General features: G+C 46.0%; 2 protein-coding genes and 1 long non-coding RNA gene across 7 annotated transcripts in view; 1 reads left to right on the forward strand and 2 right to left on the reverse strand.

The window, feature by feature from the left end:
* Window positions 1-1,542, forward strand: part of NR2C2 (nuclear receptor subfamily 2 group C member 2) — a 76,389-nt gene extending 74,847 nt beyond the window's left edge. For all 3 annotated transcript variants that reach the window (XM_033414101.2, XM_004284314.3, XM_049716028.1), the window contains one exon: window positions 1,073-1,542. In XM_033414101.2, coding sequence (XP_033269992.1) covers window positions 1,073-1,247 — 175 coding nt within the window. In that variant the 3' untranslated portion in view covers window positions 1,248-1,542. The remainder of the gene's footprint in view (window positions 1-1,072) is intronic.
* Window positions 1-23,319, reverse strand: part of LOC125965624 (uncharacterized) — a 189,486-nt gene that overhangs the window by 55,521 nt on the left and 110,646 nt on the right. The window lies entirely within an intron of this gene.
* MRPS25 (mitochondrial ribosomal protein S25) lies at window positions 193-23,081 on the reverse strand. 3 transcript variants are annotated; one of them, XM_033414104.2, is made up of 6 exons: window positions 22,812-23,081; window positions 18,147-18,253; window positions 10,276-10,363; window positions 7,297-7,387; window positions 3,716-3,779; window positions 193-2,606 (listed from the first exon to the last, which is right to left on the reverse strand). In XM_033414104.2, exons 1-6 carry the CDS (start codon window positions 22,943-22,945, stop codon window positions 2,560-2,562), a joined length of 531 nt encoding a protein of 176 aa, XP_033269995.1. In that variant the 5' UTR covers window positions 22,946-23,081; the 3' UTR covers window positions 193-2,559. The 3 variants fall into 3 exon arrangements, with proteins under 3 accessions (XP_033269995.1, XP_033269994.1, XP_004284360.1); XM_033414103.2 differs by having other exon boundaries at window positions 193-3,087; XM_004284312.3 differs by lacking the exons at window positions 193-2,606; window positions 3,716-3,779; window positions 7,297-7,387 and adding an exon at window positions 9,375-9,641 and having other exon boundaries at window positions 22,812-23,076.

Below are 23,319 nucleotides of genomic sequence, written 5' to 3' on the forward strand. Positions count from 1 at the left end.
GCTGGCCTGCAGTTTGCGTCCTGGTGCCCACCGCTCTGGGTGCTGGCTATGGAAATGGCCCATCCACGAGATGCTTCAGATAGTGTTCAGTGACCTGCCAGGACAGGGTCATGGTGTGCCCTCCCGGGGTTCCTTCCAAATAAAAATCTTATTGCTTTATTTTTAATTACAATGCTAAAAGAACACTGGAAATTAGAGCAATATAGAAAAAGTTTTAATTGATATAATCACTTCAAATCCCAGTACCCAGAGGTCAACCATTAGCATTCTGGTGACCATCCTTCCAAGTACTTTATTTACACACATACGTACAAAGGAATATACGCAAGTGAGGTCACGCTGTACTTGCTGTTTCACATCCTCTTTTTTTTTTTTATTTTTGGCTGCCTTCGGTCTTCGTTGCTGCGCGCCGGCTTTCTCTAGTTGCGGTGAGCGGAGGCTACCCTTCGTGGCGGTGCGCAGGCTTCTCGTTGCGGTGACTTCTCTTGTCGCGGAGCACAGACTCTAGGCGCGCAGGCTTCAGTAGTTGTGGCACGTAGGCTCAGAAGTTGTGGCACACGGGCTTAGTTGCTCTGCAGCATGTGGGATCTTCCTGGACCAGGGCTTGAACCCATGTCCCCTGCATTGGCAGGCGAATTCTTAACCGCTGAGCCACCAGGGAAGCCCTCACATCCTTCTTTTAAGTTTTTATTCAGCTGTATGTCATGGAATTCTTATCAGTGGATATAGACCTTTATTATCCTCTTTAATGAATATGTAGTGATTCATTATATGGAGGCACCATACTTTATTTTAACCTACCCTCCACTGACAGGTTTTCAGATTTTTCATTTTGGTGGGGCTGAGGAGAGTCGTTATAAACAATGAAGGGAACATATCTGTACATAATCTTTGCACTCATGATAAACTCCTACAAGAGGAACTGTTGAAATCAGAAAAGCAAGGGTGGGACAGTGAATGTGTTTGTTTGGTTCAGTTCCGAGCAGTGCAGACAGGGCCCCTGGGAGCCTATCCAGGGTGAAGTCTGAAGTGCAGCGAACCCCCCTTTCTCTAATGACCCTTCCTCTTACAGGTTGGCCCGGATTCTCGTCCGCCTGCCAGCACTCAGGCTGATGAGCTCCAACATAACAGAAGAACTTTTTTTTACTGGTCTCATCGGCAATGTTTCAATAGACAGCATAATCCCCTACATCCTCAAGATGGAGACAGCAGAGTATAACGGCCAGATCACCGGAGCCAGCCTATAGCGCACACCTCACACCTGCCGAGGAGCACAGGATCCGCCCAGGACCGCTCAAATACAAAGAAAATAAGTAGTGGTATTTTGGTATGTGCAAATATTTCCAGTATCTTAGCTATTTCCTACCTGGTTTCTTCTTATCTGTTAATCCCAGACAGTAGCAACTAAAAGACTAGTAGGATCCTTTCCTGCCATAAGAAATGTTTTAATGCCTTTTGATGAAGCAGCAGATTTTGGAACAATCTTTTAACTCAGTTTTTATTTAGAAATTCTCAAAGGGCAAAAAAAAAGCAAAGTTTTATAATGTCAGAGACTAGTTAGAGAAAACTAAAAGAACCTAAGAGAACAACAGTATGTGTGTATATATTAAAAACGTCCTTGGAAATAATAGCTACTAATTACCAGGGTAATGATATTAGCACTTTCTAAGCACTTCTTATCAATGTGTAATGTTAGCAACATCTTGCCTGTGTGCAGGGCAAATGGAAAACTGTGTATGTCTTTTGCCGAAATACTAATGATTTCTGTGAAAATGCAATAGGGTTACAGGAGACAATCATTTATGCTTAAGGAAGGAAGGCGTCATTCCTAACTGTACGCACATGTTGCTGGTGTAGAGCTAAATTCCCGGGAATGAATGAAGATGCAGCTTATTGTACGTGCAGTCAGGGGGAGTGTGGTGGCACAATCGTGGTGACCTGAATTCGAAGTTTCCTCAGCCAGAGCTGATGCTTGTCAGGTTCCCTGACCTCTGGTCCTGGTCTGTGACGGGCATCTGCAGGCTCCTCTGAACTCGGGCCTCTTCTGGTGACTGGTTCTCAGAATTGGATTAAACCAGTAAGATGTTAACTGCCAATTCCTGCAGCAACTGAAAACATCCACGAATCACCTCCATCACTTACAGCAGTTGGAGCGTTCTGACCAAAAAGTGCAAGGTGAGCATTCTGAACCCTTGCCGGGACCTCCCGACTACAGTGTGGCGGGGGGTTGCATGTTTTTCAGGTGGAGGAGTGCGAGGGCTCCCTTCTCAGCAGTTTCCATCCCAAATAACCCTCGGGAAGGGCCTGTGTTCCTGCACTTCGGTCCGAACTGGGAGGTGGACTGTGGTGCGGGTCTTGCTGCCTGCCCAGGCAGCAGGTGTGGTGGAGCTGAGTGGCATGTTTCTCAGTGTCTCCAGGCTCAGCACCTCTGTCAGCAGGTCTCTCAATGATCCTGGCGTACCACGCACTTGGGTTCCCCCGGTTGTGCCAGCAGACGAACTCTGGAGCGTTTTACATGATGGATGTAGAAGCAGGCTGCATGCTCCTTAAAAACAACCTTTAATCCCCAAAGTTATCATCTTCTTTCTCCTTGTAAGTGATAGTGACCATTGTTTACAAGAACAGAATGCGGTTATTGGGAAGTTTAGTCGGAGAAAAGCGCCCATAGTTCCCCTGGTTGTGAAGCAGCAGCTCACATTTCCATTTGGGAAAAGTAGCAAGGCTGCCTCAGGTACCTGTACTTTCTTTCTGTGTAGCCCAGATTAAGAAAATACAGTGTGAGGCTAAACTTGTATTTCTGGAACCTTTTGATCAGATGATACCCCAAAAGACCCCAGTGCACTCACTCCCCTGCCTCCAGGCATCCACGGCCGTGTAAAGCTGAGGAGAGCAAGGTGGGTGCCGGGCTGCCGCCACGGGCTTATGGCAAGACAGGACTCTATTCCGCAGTTGGCGGCGGCACTTATGGAAGTCATTAGTGGGAATCAGTGGGAACAGTGTCTCCAACTTGGAAATTCCTGTTTGGATCTGATTATGTCATTTATCGTTCATGCCTTGGGAGCAAATTTTGGAGAATAGTGGGGGTACCTGTTATAAAATAATGGGAAGGATTTAATTTTGACAGCTTAAATTTTTGGTTTTCTAACTTTGAAGTGATTTAAGTTTCAAAATTAAGGCAAAAAGTGGCTAAGGATTTTCGCAGAGGGTATTTTGTAGCACTTGTGTGCATCTTACATAGCGAGTTGCCTGTTCTTCTGTTCTTTTGACTTTGGATATAAGCATGTCTGTTGATCCTGTAGCAGCTCCCTGGGAACACGTATTGTGTCACACATCTTTCAGGTCTGAGCTCTTGGTGATGGTGAAAAGGTCCACACTGGCCGGCTGCCCTGGGCGTCCTGTGTCTGTGAGGCTTTTACACTCAGGTTGCTAAGGTATGAGGGCAGCTTAGCCAAGACCTAGACTGAAGTCTCTGCTGGGAACAGAAGGTGGTACCAGCAGGGAGCCAGTGAACACCTGGATAAGCATATGCCCCACTCCAGCAGGACAGCTCGGGAGAAAAGCTGATTCTAAGCTGGTCCTGCTCCCTGAGTCCCTTCACTGCTGATGGCTGATTCTAGTGGACCATTTTGGGCTTTGAACACTCCTCATTAGTTTCCTAGATCCCCTTGGCCTTACTTTGAAGTGGACTTTTCCGTAAAAATCAGCTCCACACTACCTGAATTCTCGCCACTCCAGATCATCTCAAGCCTTTGACAGCAGGTCCATTCTCTCTTGTCAAACTGGTTAAAAGAAACCCAGAGTCAAGAATTATTTAAAGAGATTTGCAAGTAAATATTTGGGCTCAACTTTGACCAGGCTTTTAACCCTTGTTAGTAGTTTTTGAAACTCTGATTTAGTACAGTGAGACCAGCCCTGAGTAGTCTGCATCTGAGTGAAATAAGCCAGGATCAGGATTCTTTGCCACGAAAATCCTGGCCCAGCCACCCCTCCCTCCGTGAGGAAGGTACCTAAGGGAGGTGGGGACAGACGTACACCACTGCTTCTTGACGAAGTGGGCTCTTTTCCATCGGTATTTCAGATAATGTTGGACAGTTATCTATTGAAATTTGTGGAGTTCATTACATATAATCATAAAACAGGACCGGAAGAGATGTAGAAAAAGACCAAATTACTCAAGCAAATATTTTCCATGTTATTCCTTGAAAGTATTTTTAAGGAAGTATGTTACCACCCTTCTGATTTGTGTGTGTGTGTGTGTGTGTGTGTGTGTGTGTGTGTGTGTGTGTGTGTGTGTGTTTGGGGTGGGGCGGGGAGGCTACCTTATTTATTGTCTAACCTCTGCCTTGAGGCTGTGGTCAGGGTTCTTTTGTTGTTTGAGTTTTTATATTTAATTTCAGGTGTAGTCACTTGTAAGATGTTATGTAATCGCCCTCAAGAGGGATCGTTTTCTAGCCTGTCAGCGTCAGTATTAAATGCAGACTCTCTCCCAAGGTGGTGGCAATGGACACGGCTACCAATGGCTCCCTGATCGATGTGGCGGCAGCACCCTCGCTGGGGCACAGGGCTGTAGCCACACTGCATACTGGCTTTCTAGCTTGTTTGGGGGTAGCCACGGCAGGGAGCCAAGAACTAGAAGGGCTCTCGTTGTACCTAGTGCTCTTTATCCTGATCCTTTGAGGGAACACCAAGCAGAGCAGTCTTGCTCCCAGCCCTGCCCTCTGCCTGACAAGCAGCCTTTGGATGGGGATCCAAGTTCCAGGGCCTGATCAGATTAGAGCCTGGAAACGCATTGCCCACTTTCCAGTGGAAGTGGCCTTACGTGCAATGGGGCTGAAGGTGACATTACAACTCTTCTGAGTCCAGGTCATGAAAGGCGGCATCTTCTGATGCTCACCTTTATTTTGGAGGATGGTGCCCTTCAAAGCCTGGAAAGGCCGGAGAAAGCAGGGCACACACTCACATCCTTCACTGTCCCACTTCCATTCTCCATAGGTTGTGCGGCTCTTGGAAAATGTCTTAACTTTGATGTAAATTTGCAAAGCTAGCTCCGCATCATGACCGAGTGGGATGAGTCTTTTGTACACAGAGTCCTGGGCCTCCTCACCTGTGCCTCCCACCAGCAGGCACTTCTGTGTGTTCAGCCCTGGGGTCCCTTCGGCGGCATTGTGTGTGTACAGATTTATAGGCTTGTGTGACTGACTGAATGTACATGTGTTTATACCTTCTCTATATGTACAGTGTATATAGCGTATGTGTACATAGATGTATATATTATGTATACAGACATGTAGCCACGTATCCAGACTTCCCTTTTGTTTTACAGAGAATCTATGATAGAGTTTCTACAGTAAATTGATGTGGGTGTTCCATGGTCCCCTCAGCAGGATGGATTTGCTGAGACTTTAACTCCATTTTCCTTTGGGTGAGCCTGGCTGGGAAAGGCCCTGAGGTCAGTGTCCACTCTGCACCAGGGCAAGTTCCAGACAGAAAGGCCCTGGCAGGATAACATTGCTTTCTATTCTCTAGGAAGCATGAATGTTGATGGTTGATTTCTATGGTATACAAATTACAAATCTTAAATTATCTAACTGTATATATAGCATGTGAACGAAATCCACTGACCTTATTCCTTTCTATGAATTATGATTCTAAAATTTTTAAATTTCAGATAAAAATTGCATTTTTATACAGATGTATACCCTTAAAGCTACAAATGCCAAATTTTCCTTGTCCAGGTCTATTCTGAGGAATTTTCCCATTAATCGGGCTTTAACTGAGATACAGCACTCAGGAGCCAGGGCCCAGCCCAGCAATAGTTGCTCATGCACCTGGTAAGCAGAGACCTGAATGGTGGGAAGGTTGAAAGCTGGCCTGCTGAAAGAAATCACTGGATAACTGCAAAAACTCACGTAATCCACAGGTTACTTTTTAAAAAAAATAAGCTTACTGAAATGTTTGAAAATACTTCATTGAGACCACAGTACTCGGTGCCTTTTGTGAGATGGTGGGTCGTTTAGCCTTCAGCTTCCCATAGCTTTGATGTGACAAAAGCTCCTGCTACTTCACTGGCCTCATCCCACAGTGATTGTTCGACCTTTCCCGTGTCCTTGCCTGTCGTGACAATCGCACTATTTGAACGTGGCTCTCCAGTTAAAACAAGTGGAAGCCTGACAGTCTCTAAATGAATCTTTAAAAGTGTTCCTTTGGGGCTATTTACCTTAACTTTAATCTAAGAATAATTAAACTGTGAGTTTAAAAAAAGTATCTTGGGGGTGAGGAATGTCTGAGATATTTTTAATGCCCAGCTATACTTTCAGTTAAGAAGCCAATAATAATTCTGAAATGCTGGGAAAAAAGGCTCAGCAATATTTATCGATTGACAGACTGTGATAAAGCTTAACACTTGGATAACAATTAGAAATGGTAGTCTTTACATTAAAAATGGCTTTTCTTTAGGAAAGTGTAGTCAATTATCATTTTAACAACCAGAGCACTCATGGATTCTAAATGCTGCTGCCACACACAACTCAAGTGCTGGAGTATTTTTCTACACTCTCTCCGTTCTCCCAATTATCTTGTAAACCAGTGTTCAACTAGTTTTATAACTGAAAACTGCACATTTTCATAGTACAAACCATAGTTTTTACCTGTAGTTTGGAGCTGTCTGTTAAAATGTAGCTGCACTACCAGCCCTTTCAAAAGAAGTGTGTTAAAGGAAAATTTGGGTGTTAGATTTTTGGGACCGTTTCTGTAACCTCTGCCCTTCACAATATAGAAAATATTGTTTATGCCATCACATTTTAATTCCAGGTTTAAAATCTGTCGAAAGCTGTATAGCTTGAAATCAGCTTTGTTTATGCGATGGCATTTAAAAAACAGCATGTTCTTTTTAAACTGAATTTTATATCTAATCAATGTCTTCAGTCTCGAAGAATTTGCATTGTTGTGTTTGTATATAGAGTATTGCAGTGCATGAGTTAGCTTTATGCATTTTATTAAATGCTGTTTCAATGTGGCATTATTGTTGTGGCTTAATACTACTACCTAAAAGAGGTTTATACTATTAAAGTGAATTAAAAACTAATGTGCATCCTGCTCCTCATTTCTCCTCGTAATAGTAACATCGGTAACGCCTGACCCCCAGAGGCACCCAGAATGCTCTGCCTGAAACCCAGGTAGGTGGCAAGGAGGCACCCTGGTCGTCAGACCCCTACAGCTTGCATCCCACCTTAGCCTTGCCCTAAAGTGACTTAGCCCTTGATGGTCCATTTGATTGGTCCACTGGATTGTAAATACCTTTAACGAAAATGCTGGCGGGACCATCCCCTCTGCGTCCTCCCAGTGGAGCCACTCCTTGGTATGGTGTCCAGAAGCCACGCAGACTTTCCTGGAGCAGAGCAGAGCACAGCTTGGGCCTCCGGACGCACAGATCGCTGGCACAGACAAATGTGCACAGAGCCAGGGCTCAAACCGGCAGACGCTTCCTGTAAGGATATTTGCTATCCAGGGTAAAAACGTCTTCTTAAAGTTTCAGAAGTTTAGAACTTGCTCATTATGTCATCTGACCTCTCATTTTACAGATGAGGATTCTAAGGTCCAAAGTCAGATTCATGGCAGAACCCACAGGCAGCCAAATAGCTTTAAGTGGCTTTGCCAGGTAGAACTCAAGATGAGAAGAAAACTGGTCACTTCAGTAGAACAAGGCCAAAAACCATCTGGTGAACACTGCTTATGCAGACAGAATTAAGAAAATGTGTCAATTACAAGATCCTCATATGAGAGGACTGGGATTGACATATACACTTATATAAAATGGTAACTAATAAGAACCTGCTATATAAAAAAATAAAATTAAAAAAAAGATCCTCATAGCAATCTTCTCTACTAATTTCTTCCCATTTTTGTAAATTTAAACCCATCTTTTTACCACTAATAAAGTAGGAAATAGATGACAAAGGAATAATGCCCCCCAGTGGTGTTTATCTCCATGCATGTTACCTGCTACCTATAAAATAGTCCACGCAAACAGTAACAGCAGCACCATCGTGTCAGGCACTGGACATTTATTCTCTCTCTAAAGAGGGGTCAAAAACTAGCTTAGTTCAGGGCCATCCTCCTATTTAGCAACCCTGGGGGCGCCCTGTGGACCATGGAGGGAAGGGCCATTTCTGTAAGTCCTTCTGTCTCACTAGCTCTGGAGACAAGGCCAAGAGGAACCAACTCTTTCTGAAAAGCCCAGTCAGCCACTGTGAAGGCCATGGCTGCCACCAGCTGGGAGCAGTATCAGAAACATGGCAGGAACTGAGACCAGCACCCAGGGAGGGATTAGGATGGGGGACAGGTTTTTCTAGCCGCCCTCGGAAATGGTGACGGGGGAGAGAGCACCAAAGTGTTGAATTTCAGTTAAACAACCCTCATAAGCCTGTGGTCATTCAGGACAGCTACCCATTATACATCAGACCCACATGCCCACCTCCCCCCAACCCCAACATTTACACCATCACCCCGAACACAGGTCTGGTACAAAATCACATAACCTGAGCACCATATGTGAAAGGAGCCAAACTTCCCCCAATTTAATGAGGTAGTCTGCAACACTTATATAAAACATCCCAGTCGCACACTGGGACAAGGACTACCTTTCTTCCCATCTCACAGGGAGCTTTTGGCTTCAGCCCAAGTCCTTCACTCCTGACCAAGTAAACCTAATCTTAAGGTGACCCTAGAGGGCCCTGGTGTCTCCTGAGGAATGAAACCAATACAACTGAAGTGACAGCAACATCAGTGTCCTGTGAGGAAAGAACTCCCAGGCAGACCCCCAGTGAGACCTCACACCCTCTTCCAAACCTCAGTAAATGAAGGCTGACCAAGCCAGAGGGTAGCGCCCTCCACCAGGGGGCGCCCTCTCCTTGCCAGGGAGGCAGGTCTGAGCCTCCACTGGGACCTCTTGGCCTCTGGCACAGCCTCGCCCCAGTGGTCAGTTGGCTTTAGTTTAAAAAGCGAGCGCTGCACACAGGCTTGCCCTGGGATTTCTGAAAAATCCCAAAGAGCCTGACTGGAGAGGACGTCTATACCACCAGCCAGACAGCTCCGGCCAGACCGCGACGCGGCAGTTCTTCATTATTCTCCAGAGCAAGGCCTGGAAGAAGAGTCGAAGCCAGTAGAGACCAGGAAAGGGCTGCAGGACTGAGACGAGATGTCACCAGGCTGCGGCCTTACACCTTCCCTCCCTACAAAGGCCTATCAGACCGGATTCATGCCACACTGCTCAGTGATCCTGAAGCATTTATTGCCCTGATGGCGCAGGGTGTTCACTGGGCAGCTTGGCTACAGCCCAACTCCTCCCCTCCCCCCCATACACTTTTACACAAGTGTGTAAAGGAGACCCTTTTATTGCAAAGAGATTTTCAGTCTTTCGGGGAATAGGACCAGGGGCTTTTCTGGGGCCTCAGTCTTGGGCACTGGCTTTCAGAGCTGCTTTGTACTTCCCTGTCATTTCCCTGGGCAATGGCACCAGGCCCGGGCAGGGCACCTGCCCCTCCACCTCACAGATGCACTCCCGCAGGCAATACTTTCGGGGGCCAAAGTGGGCTGGGTGAGAAAGATGTTTTTTCTCCTGCTCCTCTCTCTCGAGGGTTTCCCTGCCAAAGAACACAGACAGCAACAAGGCGTGGGTGACACAGCTCCAAGCTGCTGGGAAGTGGGGGACTTCTCAGCCGTGAGCCCCAGCATCTGCCAGGGAGACCTCCTACGCTGCTCCCTACTCCCCCCGGGCCTCCGGGGCTTGGGAGTGCGCAGGAAGGCCTGCACCCTGGTGAAGGGTAGCAAGGGGTGACCCCAGCTCTGAGGACAGGCAATCAGGACCAAGGGGCCTGAAGTGCCTTCGTGCGCTTTCTCAAGACAGACTCCCATCTTCCCTCCCTCCATTCATGGGAAGAAAAGGAATGTGTCACAGCAGGCCCTGGGGTTGGTCACCCACTAGCTCCAAGCTGAGATTCCCCAAGAGGGACATGGTCACAGCCACAAGGGCGCACATTTCAGATGCCTCTCAGCTTCCCGTGGACCCAGGAGGAAAGGACCATCTTTGTCTTCACGGTGCAGGGAGCTGCAGCTCAGAGGTTCAGGCGCACAGACTCCGGCCCACTCTCTGGTCAGCATCCGAGGCTCCTGCCAGAGTCCGCCCTCTCAACACCCCTCCCAGCACGCCCATCTCCTCCCTCTCAAATCTCTGGGCCAAGACTTTTGCACCTCTCCAGGTCAAGCCCAACAACTCACTCATTCTTCCCCAGAATCTTTTTGATGTGCTCCATGATCTCCTTATTGCTCTTGGTCTCCACGTCCACAAGGACTTGCTCCCCGGAATCTGGAAACAGGAGGAAGAGGGAAAGAAAGCTGAGAACACAGCAAGGCACTCCCTGGCCTCAAATGGTGGTGATTTGGGATTTGCTTTTAGAGGAGAAACATTTTAATGGTCAAACAAGTGTTTATGTAACCAATTATGCTGCCCTTTTTCCGTATTTCTTTAGATGTGAGCACACATAAACTTTAGGTATGTACAAAAGCATGCATACTATTTTAAATAGAAACTCCATGTTCATGGATAGAAAAATTTAATATTGTTAAGATGGCAATCCTCCCCAAATCAGTCTATGGATTCAGTCAATCCCTATCAAAAATCCTAGCAGGTGTTTTTGTAGAAAACTGAAAAATTGAGCCTAAAATTAATGCAGAGGACCCAAAACAGCCAAAACAACCTTGACAAACAAGAAAATGGGCAAACATTCACTTCCCAATTTCAATTTAACCACAGGCTACAGTAATCAAGTCTGTGTGGTACTGAGCAAAAGAACAGCCTAGAGCAATGGAACTGAACTGAGTCTAGAAATAAACTCTTACTAAATTTATGGTCAACTTATTTTCAGCAAAGATGACAAGACAACTCAGTGAGGAAGAAGAGCATATATCTGATAAAGGACCTGTAGCCTGACTAAAGAACTCTCACAATTCAATGTCAAAAAGACAATCCAAAGAAAAAATGGGCAAAATATCTGAATAAACATTTAACAACAACAAAAATGGATAATAATAAGCACATGAAAAGATACTCAATATCATCAGTCATTAGGAAAATACAAAATAAAACTACAGTGAGATATTAAGGTGGCTAAAATTTTTTTAAACACAATACCAAGTGCTAGTGAGGATGCAGAGTAGCTGGAACTTTCCTAAATTACTAGTAAAAATGCAAAATTTTACAGCCACATCAGCTAGTGAATTAAGACACACACAAAAATAATTAAATGATTGGAAAGGAAGAATTTTATTTGCAGATGTAATGACTGTGTATGTAGAAAATCCTAAGGAATTTAGAAAATAAAAACTTCTAGAAATATGAATTACCAAGATTGCAAGACACAAGGCCCATGTACAAAATCAGCGGTACTTCTACAAAGTTGTTTGGTGCTAACCAAAGAACTGAAAAATGAAAATTTTAAAAATACCATTTACAGTAGTCACAAAACATACTCAATATTATTAAAATGTCCAGGGACTTCCCTGGCAGCGCAGTGATTAAGAATCCACCTGCCAATGCAGGGGACAAGGGTTCGAGCCCTGGTCCAGGAAGATGCCAAATGCCACGGAGCAACTAAGCCTGTGCACCACAACTACTGAGCCCGCGTGCCTAGATCCCATGCTCCGCAACAAGAGAAGCCACTGCAATGAGAAGCCCACGCACCACAACAAAGAGTAGCCCCCGCTCGCCGCAACTAGAGAAAGCCAGTGCATAGCAACGAAGACCCAGTGCAGCCAAAAATAAATTTATTTTTTTTAAATGTCCATTATCCTCAGTGATCTATAATTCCGAACAAAATCCCAGCAAGCTTTTTTTCTAGAAACTGGCAAGCAGATTTAAAGTCAGAATGGAAATGCAAAGAACCTACAAGGGCCAAATTAATCTTGGAAAAAAAAGGGGGGGTGGGGAACAAAGTTGGATTTACACTTCCTGATCTTAAGACATATTATGAAATACAAAAACCAAGACAGTAGCATAGCACAGGTAGCATAAGGTAGCATAAGGACAGACATACAGCTCAGTTAAACAGGATGAAGAGTTCAGAAATAAACTCGAATAGCCAAAACAATCTTAAGAAAGAAGAACAGAGCTGGAGGAATCATGCTCTCTGACTTCAGACTACACCAGAAAGCTACAGTATTCAAAACTGCAAGGTACTGGCACAAAAAAAACCAGACACATAGACCAGTGGAACAGAACAGGGAGCCTAGAAATAAACCCACGCATTTATGGTCAATTAATCTACCAGAAAGAAGGCAAGAACATACAATAGAGAAAAGACACTCTCTTCAATAAGTGGTGCTGAGAAAACTGGACACCTACATGTAAAAGAATGAAATTAAAACATTTTCTAACACCATCTACAAAAATAATATGGATTAAAGACCTAAATATAAACACTAGCTACCATAAAATTCCTAGAAAAAACATAGAACACTCTTTGAAATAAATCGCAGCAATCTTTTGGGGGGACCTGTCTCCTAAAACAAAGGAAATAAAAGCAAAAATAAACAAATGGGACCTAATTAAATTTAAAAGCTTCTGTACAGGGGCTTCCCTGGTGGCGCAGTGGTTGCGAGTCCGCCTGCCGATGCAGGGGACATGGGTTCATGCCCTGGTCCGGGAAGATCCCACATGCCGCGGAGCAGCTGGGCCCGTGAGCCATGGCCGCTGGGCCTACGCGTCTGGAGCCTGTGCTCCGCGATGGGAGAGGCCACAACAGTGAGAGGCCTGTGTACCGCCAAAAAAAAAAAAAAAAAAAAAAAAAAAGCTTCTGTACAGCAAAGGAAAACATAAAACAAAATGAGGGACTTCCCTGGTGGTCCAGTGATTAAGACTCTGTGCTCCCAATGCAAGGGGCCCAGGTTCGATCCCTAGTCAGGGAACTAGAGCCCACATGCTGCAACTAAGAGTTCGCATGCTGCAACTAAAAGTTTGTGGCAACAAACACCTGGCACAGCCAAGTAAATAAATAAATACTTCACCTGATTAAAAGATGGGCAGGAGAACTGCATAGACATTTTTCCAAAAGGAAATGCAGATGGCCAACAAGCACATTAAAAGATGCTCAAGATACCTAATCTCAGGGAAATGCAACTCAAAAAACCACAATGACATATATCACCTCACACCTGTCAGAATGGCATTCATCAAAAAGACCACAAATAACAAAGGTTGGTGAGGATGTGGAGAAAAGGGGACCCTTGTACACAGTTGGTGAGAATGTATACCGGTGCAGTATGGAGGTTTCTCAAAAAACTAAAAATAGAACCACCACATGACCCAGCAATTCCACTCCTGAGTATATACCCGAAAAAAACCACACTAATTCAAAAAGATACATGCACCCCAATATTTAAAGCAGCATTATTTATAATTGCCAAGCTATGGAAGCATCCTAAATGCCCATCAACAGATGAATGCATAAAGATGTACTATACACACACACACAATGGGATATTACTTAGCCATAAAAAAGAATGAAATTTTCCATCTGCAGCAACATAGATGGACTTGGAGGGCATTATGCTAAGTGAAATTAAGTCAGACAGAGAAAGACAAATACTGTATGATAGCACTTATTTTTGGAATCTAAAAAATACAACAGACTTGTGAATATAACAAAAAAGAAGCAGACTCACAGATAGAACAAACTAGTGGTTACCAGTGGGGAGAGGGAAGGAGGGAGGGGAAACATAGGGGTAGGGGAGTAAGAGGTACAAACTATTATATATATATTTATTATATATAAAACAAGCTACAAAGATATACTGTACAATATGGGGAATATAGCCAATATTTTATAACAACTATAAATGGAGTATAACCTTTAAAAATTGTGAATCACTATATTGTACACCTGTAACTTACATAATATTACTGTACATCAATTATACTTCTTTTTTTTTTGCTGTGCCATGCAGCTTGCAGGATCTCAGTTCCCTGACCAGGGATTAAACCCGCTCCCTTGGCAGTGAAAGCACGGAGTCCTAACCACTGGACCTCTAGGGAATTCTCCCATTTTAACCAGCTTAAAGTGTAAAATTTGGTGGTTTTTAATGCCTTCACAATGTTGTGCATCCATCACCACTATCTAGGTTCCAGCACTTTCTCATGACTCCAAACAGAAACCCTGTACCCATTAAGCAGTCACTTCCTATTCCCCACACCACCCCAGCCCCAGCCCCTGACAACCACTTCCTATCCCTATGGCTTTGTCTGTTCTGGACACCTCACACAAATGGAATCATACACTATATGGCCTTTTGCATCTGCCTTCTTTCCGTTGGCATGTTTTCAAGGTTCATTCGTGTTGTAGCATGCGCCAGTACTTCATTTCTTTTCATGGCTGAATAATATTCCACTGAGTGAATATACGGATTTTGTTTATCCATTCATGGTCAATTTTTCTGACAAAGGTGCCAAGGAAATTAAATAAGGGGAAGCACTGTCTTTCAACAAATGGTGCTATAACAGCTGAATATCCCAAATCTGAAACACCTAAAATGAACCTCAATCCTTATCTCACTTAATACACAAATAACGAGATCATAGACCTAAATGTAAATCTAGGACTCTCCCAGTTTTGAAACACAGGAGAAAAATCTTTGTGACTTTGGGGTAGGCAGAGATTTCTTGGACAGGACATAAAAAGTACTAAACATAAAAGAAAACAACTGATAAGATGGAATTCATCAAAATTAAAATTTCTGCTCTTCAAAAGACACCATTAAGAAAATGAAAAGGCAGCCACAGACAGAAAATATTCACAATACATCTCACAAAGGAACCGAATACAGAATATATGAACAACTCAACAAGAAAAGAGCCCCCACTTTTTTTTTTTTTTTTTTTTGCGGTACGCAGGCCTCTCACTGTTGTGGCCTCTCCCGTTGCGGAGCACAGGCTCCGGACGCGTAGGCTCAGTGGCCATGGCTCACGGGCCCAGCCGCTCCGCGGCATGTGGGATCTTCCCAGACCGGGGCACGAACCCGTGTCCCCTGCATTGGCAGGTGGACTCTCAACCACTGCGCCACCAGGGAAGCCCCCCACTTTTTTTTTTTTAATGGACGAAAGATCCAAACAGACTCTTTACAAAAGAAATAAATGAATGGCCAATAAGCACATGGAAAGATACAGGGAAATGCAAATTAAAATGTCAAGGAGATATACAGGCACTGGAATGGCTGAAAAGACTTATGTGATGACAAGAATGGCCCCCAAAGATACCCCCACCTAGTCCCCCAGAACTTGTGAATATGACACCTGACGTGGCCAAGGGGCCTCTGCAGAAGAAATTATACCTAAGGACCCAGAAATGGGGAGATTCTCCTGGATAATCTTACAGTCCCATTAATCACAAGGTCCTTAAAGTTGGAGACCCTCCTGGGCTGTGGTCAGAGGGACGTGTGACTGTTGGAGAGGGCCAGACACGAACACAGCTGGCTTCGAGGATGGAGGAAGGGACCACGAGCCAAAGCATGTAGGGGTCTCGGGCTTCCCTCGTGGCGCAGTGGTTAAGGATCCGCCTGCCCGTGCAGGGGACACGAGTTCAAGCCCTGGTCTGGGAAGATCCCACATGCCGCAGAGCAACTAAGCCCATGCACCACAACTACTGAGCCTGTGCTCTACAGCCCGCGAGCCACAACTACTGAAGCCCGCACGCCTAGAGCCCATGCTCCGTAACAAGAAAAGCCACCGCAATGAGAAGCCCACGCACCACAAAGAAAAGCAGCCCCCACTCGCCGAAACTAGAGAAAGCCCACGTGCAGCAACTTAGACCCAACACAGCCAAAAATAAGACAGAAAGAAAGAATTTAAAAATAAATAAGAATGTGGGGGCCTCTAGAAGCTGGAAAAGGCATGGAAATGGATTCATCCCTAGCGCCTCCAGGAAGGAAGGCTCTGCGAACACCTTGATTTTAGCCCATGTTGGACTTCAAACCTACAAAACTAAGATAAGAAATCTGTATTGCTTTAAGCCACCAACCTCGTGGTGATCTTACAGCAGCCACAGGAAATGCAGATGAGCAATAGGACCAGTTTGGGTGAGGATGGGGGGCCAGCAGGACCCCTCACCCTGTGGACTGCAGAGACAAATGGCATAACCATTTTGGAGGCCTGTCTGGGTGGTTTCTAAGGTCACGTGCCTATTCTGTGGCCCAGCAAGCCCATCCTGAGCCTGTGCCCAGGAGAACTGAACACCTAGGTCCACAGCGACATGCACCTTCCCAAAACCACCCTCGGCAGGCAGCCGCTAACACCCACCTCGAGCAAGACCCTCCTTGCAGGAGTCTCTGAGACCCGCTGCAGCAGCAGCAGAGCCAAGCCCACCCGGCTCTCCCAGGTCCACGTCCAGGACCTGCCGCTTCTGCCCAACACGCAGCCAGAGCTTCCTACCGACCAGCCCCGACTTTCTCATCTGAGGCGTCTCCTGGCCAGACCTCCTTCCAGAGATGTCAGACGTGCTTTGCCATCTGAAGACTCCCTGCCTGCCCCCCATCTCCAATAAACCTCATACTTGTAGCTCTGTCTTGGCATCTATAGAAAACCCAAATGTTCATCAACAAATAAATGGATAAACTGTGGTATGTTCTGATAATGGAGCACTATGCAGCAATAAAAATGAGTAAGCTACTGATACACATAACGTGGATGAATCTCAAAAAGACAAGTGAAAACCAGACACAAAAGAACGTATACTGTGAGATTCTATATTAGGTTCTGAAACAAAACTAACTAGTCTATGGTGAAAGAACTGCTAACAGAGGGAATTCCCTGGCGGCCCCAGTGGTTAGGACTGTGCTCACTGCTGAGGGCCTGGGTTCAATCCCTGGTCGGGGAACTAAGATTCCACAAGCTGTACAGTGCGGCCAAAAAAAAAAAAAGAACTGCTAACAGTGGTTGCCCCTCTTGGGACTGGGAACTGGAAAGCAGTACTGGGAGACTTTTTGGGTCTTCACTGGGAAACAGTGACACAGGCCCGTCACATCTATCAGAACTCATCACTCCATGCACGTGAGACCTGTCCATTTTATTATACCTCAATAAAGTTAATTTTTTAAAACGCCAACACGAAATATATACATGAAATTGCCAACGACCACCATTCTCCTCGCCTCCACCTTGCTCTATTTTTCTTTTCTCCATAGCACTCATCTTCTAACAAACCATGTTATTGAGTTTCTTGTTCATTCTATCTCCTCCTGCTGGAATATCATCTCTACAAGGCTAGAGATCTTTGTTTGTATGGCCCCCTGACACCCCAAGCACCTAGAACAGTGCCTGGGTCCTAACAGGAACTTGATACATATTTGCTGAACGAATGAAAGAACATCATCATTTTCTTTCCTGACGAATTTCCCAGTCTATACTTCATTTGATTCTCGTAACCGTGTAAGGAAGATGTTTTGCCTTCCCCTAGAAATATGTAAGTGGGAACATTACTCGCTCAGGATCAGAATGACTGAGTAGAGAGTTGGGCTAGAATATATGGTCTTCTGACTTCCAGGCACTGAGCCCAATTTACCTGAATACATCTTCATGTTTGCTCCTCACAGGGACAGGAGAGCATCATGTAAATGCATATGGTCCATAGAGGACACACGCAGACACATACACTGTTCAAGAGAATGTGGCCAGCACTGAGAGACGTGCCCTGAGAGAAGGGAGAGTCCAATCTAAGGTGTAGGTAAGGTTTCCTGAGTAAAATGGTGCCCAAGCTGAGTCCCAAAGGATTTATTTTTTAATTAAGCAAAGAAAAGTAGAAAGGGGATTTCCAGCAAAGGAACCGACGTGAGCAAAGGCAACAAAGCACAGTGCAGCAAGGGAATTTGGAAAGACTAGCCCATATGACATGAGGCATATGTAGGAGATGTGGCAGCAACAGGAGATGCGGCTGGAGAGGGACAGACCAGATCTGTGCAGTCACTGTGTGCCAGGTATAACAGCCAAGGTGACAGGACCAACGTAGGTTTACAAGTGCTCCCATCTCAGCCCCCGCTGACTGCCACACAGGAGGAACATGGGAGGCAAGTCAGGCCTGGGCCATGGCAGAGGGCCCTGCGCTCACCTAAATAGAACCGCAGGAAGGGTGTTGGCGTCATGTTCTTAAACATCATGATCTGTACCCAGGGGTTCTTATACTGGATCTGAGGTATGTTGAAAAACACGAATTTCCTGCAAAACAGAAGAAATTAAACCCATGAGAGTTTTTAACCTAAAATTGTATGCACCTGTATGTTCTTCTAAAGAGAAAGTCCAGAACTCTCATCAGATTCTAAGAGGACCCTGCCCCCCCGCGAAAAGGTGGAGGTAGGAAAAGCAGGTCTCAGGAATCCACTAACGTGTTGTCTGAATGTGGGTGTTGGGACTCTTGGTTTGTCATTTTAGGGAAAAGAAATCTATATTCCTACCTCATGTTGCATATTAGCCTAAAACTCACCAAAACAGAAGTATAAATATAAAAATGAAACCATGAAATGTCCTCGGTCTTGATTGGTGTGACAGCTGCACAGTGTACTCATATGAGAAGCTGTGTATCTACAGGTGAGCACTTTATGTAAATTATACCACAATTTAAAAATAAATGAAACCATGAAAACAAACATGGGGAATACTTTTACAATCAAGGAGTGGAGAAACCTCTAAACTCAGAAGGTTTAAAACACAGATAAATTTGATTACATTAAAACCTTTGCAAGGGATTTCCCTGGTGGCACAGTGGTTAAGATTCTGCCTGCACCTTTGCAATTAGTCTCTTGATTAAAGCCTCCCCAATGACCCGAATTTAAATGCATTCTCTGCTTCCTGCTGCCACCCTGCTCCCCATACCAGACGATGGAAAGGTGCGAGTGGTACACGGGTAGAAGCATGGTTGCCTGGCTTCACCACTTCCCAGCTGTATATAACCCAGAGCAAGTTACTGCTGTGTGCCTCAGTGTTTATGCCAACATGATGGCAACGCAGGACAACCAGTCCAGATAGCAGCTTGTAGTTTAGTCTCAAGAAGAAAAAGATAGGATCAACAGAAGGTCTGACTGTGTGACATTTGCTTGGGGAGATGTCCATAATTGGGGCAGAATCTGCAGTTAAAACAAAAGCAATGACAATAACTCCAGGGAAAACAAAAAACTGCAAAAACAAAAAGGAAAAATAATCAAAGTATTTGACTCAACTGTGTACAGTGTTTACAAAGTCATAATAATTTAACAGTGAATACTGATTTATCCAAAATTCTTAAATGACTATATTGGGAGGATGGGGGGGCGTCGAGTAGTATGCATGTGCTGCGGTAGGGAACAGCAATGCTTCTTGAAGAGCTAAATCCTTGTCTTCCACAGTGACAAGTCAACAGATAAAGCCTAAAGCTAAGAAAGTAAGGAGCTCTCTAAGTATGGTATTTAACTATATGGGAGTAAAACTCTAATCAAATGGTTAGAGTTGAAAGTTGTTGCCTCTGGAGGATATACAATGGAGAAAAGACAGCCTCTTCAATAAGTGGTGCTGGGAAAACTGGACAGCTTCATGTAAAAGAATGAAATTAGGGCTTGCCACGTGGTGCAGTGGTTAAGAATCTGTCTGCCAATGCAGGGGACACGGGTTAGAGCCCTGACCCGGGAAGGTTCCCGCATGCCGCGGAGCAACTAAGCCCGTGCACCACAACTACTGAGCCTGCGCTCTAGAGCTCACGTACCACAACTACTGAGCCCACGTGCCACAACTACTGAAGCCCTGTGCCTAGAGCCTGTGCTCCACAACAAGAGAAGCCACTGCAACAAGAAGCCTGTGCACCGCAACCGAGAGTAGCCCCCGCTCACCACAACCAGAGAAAGCCCACATGTGGCAACAAAGACCCAACACAGCCAAAAATTAAAAAATTAAAAAAAAATAAATTTATATATAAAAAAAAGAATGAAATTAGAACACTCCCTAACACCATACACAAAAATAAACTCCAAATGGATTAAAGACCTAAATGTAAGACTAGGCACTATAAAACTCTTAGAGGAAAACATAGGAAGAACACTCTTGGACATAAAACACAGCAAGATCTTTTTTGACCCACCTCCTAGAGTAATGGAAATAAAAACAAAAATAAACAAATGGGACCTAATGAAACTTAAAAGCTTTGGCACAGCAAAGGAAACCATAAACAAGACGAAAAGACAACCCTCAGAATGGGAGAAAATATTTGCAAACGAATCAATGGACTACAGATGGCCAAGAAGCATATGAAAAGATACTCAACATCACTAATTATTAAAGAAATGCAAATCAAAACTACAATGAGGGGGCTTCCCTGGCGGCACAGTGGTTAAGAATCTGCCTGCCAAAGCAGGGGACACAGATTCGAGCCTGGGAAGATCCCACATGCCGCAGAGCAACTAAGCCCGTGCACCACAACTACTAAGCCTGTGCGCCTAGAGCCCGTGCTCCACAACGAGAAGCCACTGCAGTGAGAAGCACACACACCGCAACGAAGAGTAGCCCCCACTCCCCAGAACTAGAGAAAGCCCACGCACAGCAACAAAGACCCAACGTAGCCAAAAATAAATAAATAAATAAATTTTAAAAAAACAACGAGGTATCACCTACAATGAGTATCACCTCACACGGGTTAGAAAGGGCATCATCAGAAAATCTACAAACAATAAATGCTGGTGTGGAGAAAAGGGAACCCTCTTGCACTGTTGGTGAGAATGTAAATTGATACAGCCAATATGGAGAACAGTATGGAGGTTCCTTAAAAAACTAAAAATAATTACCATATGACCCAGCAATCCCACTACTGGGCATATACCAAGAGAAAACCATAATTCAAAAAGACATATGCAGGTCTTCACAACTAGAGAAAGCCCGCGTGCAGCAATGAAGACCCAACGCAGCCAAAAATTAATTAATTAATTAATTTTTTAAAAACGGCCAGAAAAGTAAACTGCCCTGGGTCACATGACCAGTAAGTCAAACAATCAGGGCTGTGAGCATTGGGCTCCATCACTATCAAATTCACCTGGATCCTGAGGCACAAGGCTGGACACAGAACTCAATAAATTCCAGCAGCTGTTACTTCTCCCATTGCATCTTAAGGGCAAGAACACCTGGCAGAGGTGAGGAGGAACTTAGCTCTCAGACTCTGAATAAGGCAGCTCCCCACACACCCAGCAAATACCCTAAGACTTGCTAGCCCGGTGCTGTACTGGCCACTGGCACTTGGAATGGAGGGCCAGATGAAGTGCTGAGGGCACATGAACAAGCAAAGAAAGGCCGGTGGGGCTACAAAGAGCAAGTCTGACAGGCTCAAACCCGAAGGGCACCGGTGGGACAGTCAAGCCCTTATCACTAGGAACAGTGAAACACAGAATGGCTGTTTGGCTCCTATTTACCCAGAGAGTATGAAAATACTTGAGCATGCGAGTATGTGCAGGCCTATTTTGATTGGCTGACCATTTAAAAACCAAAGATTTACATAAAAATCTGAATTTCTGGCTCCTTGACAGGTCAGAAATTCTCCATGGAGCCCAAAGAGCTAAGATGTAGCCAAGCAGTGAATGGCCCCGTGAGGCAGGGCACGTTTTCAGTTTACTGCAGGCCCATCCAGACTGTCTCTCTCCTTTGTTTGTACCTGCCTGGCCTCTGCCCTGTGACTCCTGGTGCGGATGGATGGATGGATGGATGGATGCAAAGTTGGTTATGCAGGAGTATCTGGGTGCCTATTCAGCCCTAAGACTGAGTCTTCTACGAAACCCTCATCCCAGCTGACCCCACGCAAGTAGGTTCAAGTTCTTGCGTTGACCTGTGGAAAGCAAACGGCTAGGGGGTACCTGCTGGCTCTCCTGAACAGCCCTGCACTGAAGGCCGCGCCATGGTGGGACCACCCTCCACAGGGAGTTGCTCTCCAGGCTCACTCTGATCCATCCCACACACCCAATCCCAAAGTTTCTGTAAGACAGGACTTGAATTCCCAGCAACAGCACGAGGCACTCAGTAAATTTATGCCTAACACCTGAAAAGCCCAAAGCACTGCTGCTGCCTCGAGGTTCAGTTCAAACCTTTCACTTGCAAGATCCATTCAATGAATCCCGACTCTGCTGCGGGCTGAAAAGCATTAAGGAGTTGGGGCGGGGGCCGCTGCGCAGCTCACAGTCCCTTCACTCTAAGGGTCACGAGTCCTTCGAGAACGAAGCCCCCTTTCAGAACCGCCCCCTCACCAGCTGACTATGGTACCCTGGACAAGCCAGTTCCTTAACCTCCTGCGTTCCTTCATCCCTGGAGTGAAGAGAACAGCGAGGTTTCTGTAGAAATCAAACGAGCTAGTGCACGAGGAGCATTCAGAAACGCGCTGCACGTACGAGGACTCAATAACTGCCAGCAGCTGTTACCCCTGCCACTGCACCCCCAAATCGGCCCTGAGACATAGGTATCACCCCGGTCGCAACACTGAGGAAAAGCAACTCTCCCAAAGCCAGTAGGTGTAAGAGCCCGGACCCCAGCGGGTCGGTCGCCCCGGGCTGGGTTCCACCCGGACCGCGCGCCGCCCGCGGGGCACGGGTGGCTGAGGAGGCTTCGGCCTCCCCGTCAGCGCCGCCCCCACCCGGCGCGACGAGGCCCTGAGGTCCTCTTCTGCTGTGGAACCCGGGACAGCTGCCCGTCCGTGCAATGGGGGCCCTGGCGCCAGCGCAGCGCCAGGTCTCAATGACTCGCAAGTTATTGGTGGGACCCGGCGGCTCGGACTGACCTGGCGCCCTCGCCCAACTCCCCGTGCGTATTGTAGTTCACCGTCATGACCTTCACCGACTCCTTGAACACTATGTCCCCCTGGCCCAGGTACTGCAGGGTGCGGAGTATCGGGAAGCGGCCCTTCATGGACATGGCGGCTGCGGCGGAGGGGCCGGACCGCCGGCCGCGAGCCCAGCAGCGCGTAGAGACGAGCTAAGCTGACGCCGCCCGGGCGGCCCTCTCGCCGCTTTTCCTCAGCGCCGATTTCCACTTCCCGCGCAGACTCACAGGAGACGCTTCCCGGCGGGCAGCGCGCGCGCCGCGGAGCGGCCTGGGACTTGTAGTACTGGCTGGCAGAGTTTTCCTTAGGCGGGGGCGGTGGGAGCCGGCACGTACGCCTAAGCGTTAAAGCTCCTGTTGGAACGTTAAGGTTTTCACGATTTGTGAATCAAGTCTTTCTCCCCTCCGCCAAGGGAAAATATTTTATATAGGCTCAAACTCAATCATTCAGACAACAAACTTACAGT

This window comes from Orcinus orca, chromosome 10, assembly GCF_937001465.1.
Source record: "Orcinus orca chromosome 10, mOrcOrc1.1, whole genome shotgun sequence".
NCBI lineage: Eukaryota > Metazoa > Chordata > Mammalia > Artiodactyla > Delphinidae > Orcinus > Orcinus orca.

Coding starts and splice junctions, on each gene's coding strand:
- MRPS25 (XM_033414104.2), bottom strand. CDS start 22,945: ATGTCCATGAAGGGCCGCTTCCCGATACTCCGCACCCTGCAGTACCTG. Junction 7,388..10,275: donor AAGATTCTGGGGAAGAATGA/GTGAGTTGTTGG, acceptor GCTCTGCTCCAG/GAAAGTCTGCGTGGCTTCTG. Junction 3,780..7,296: donor CGCCAGCATTTTCGTTAAAG/GTATTTACAATC, acceptor TCTTTTAACCAG/TTTGACAAGAGAGAATGGAC.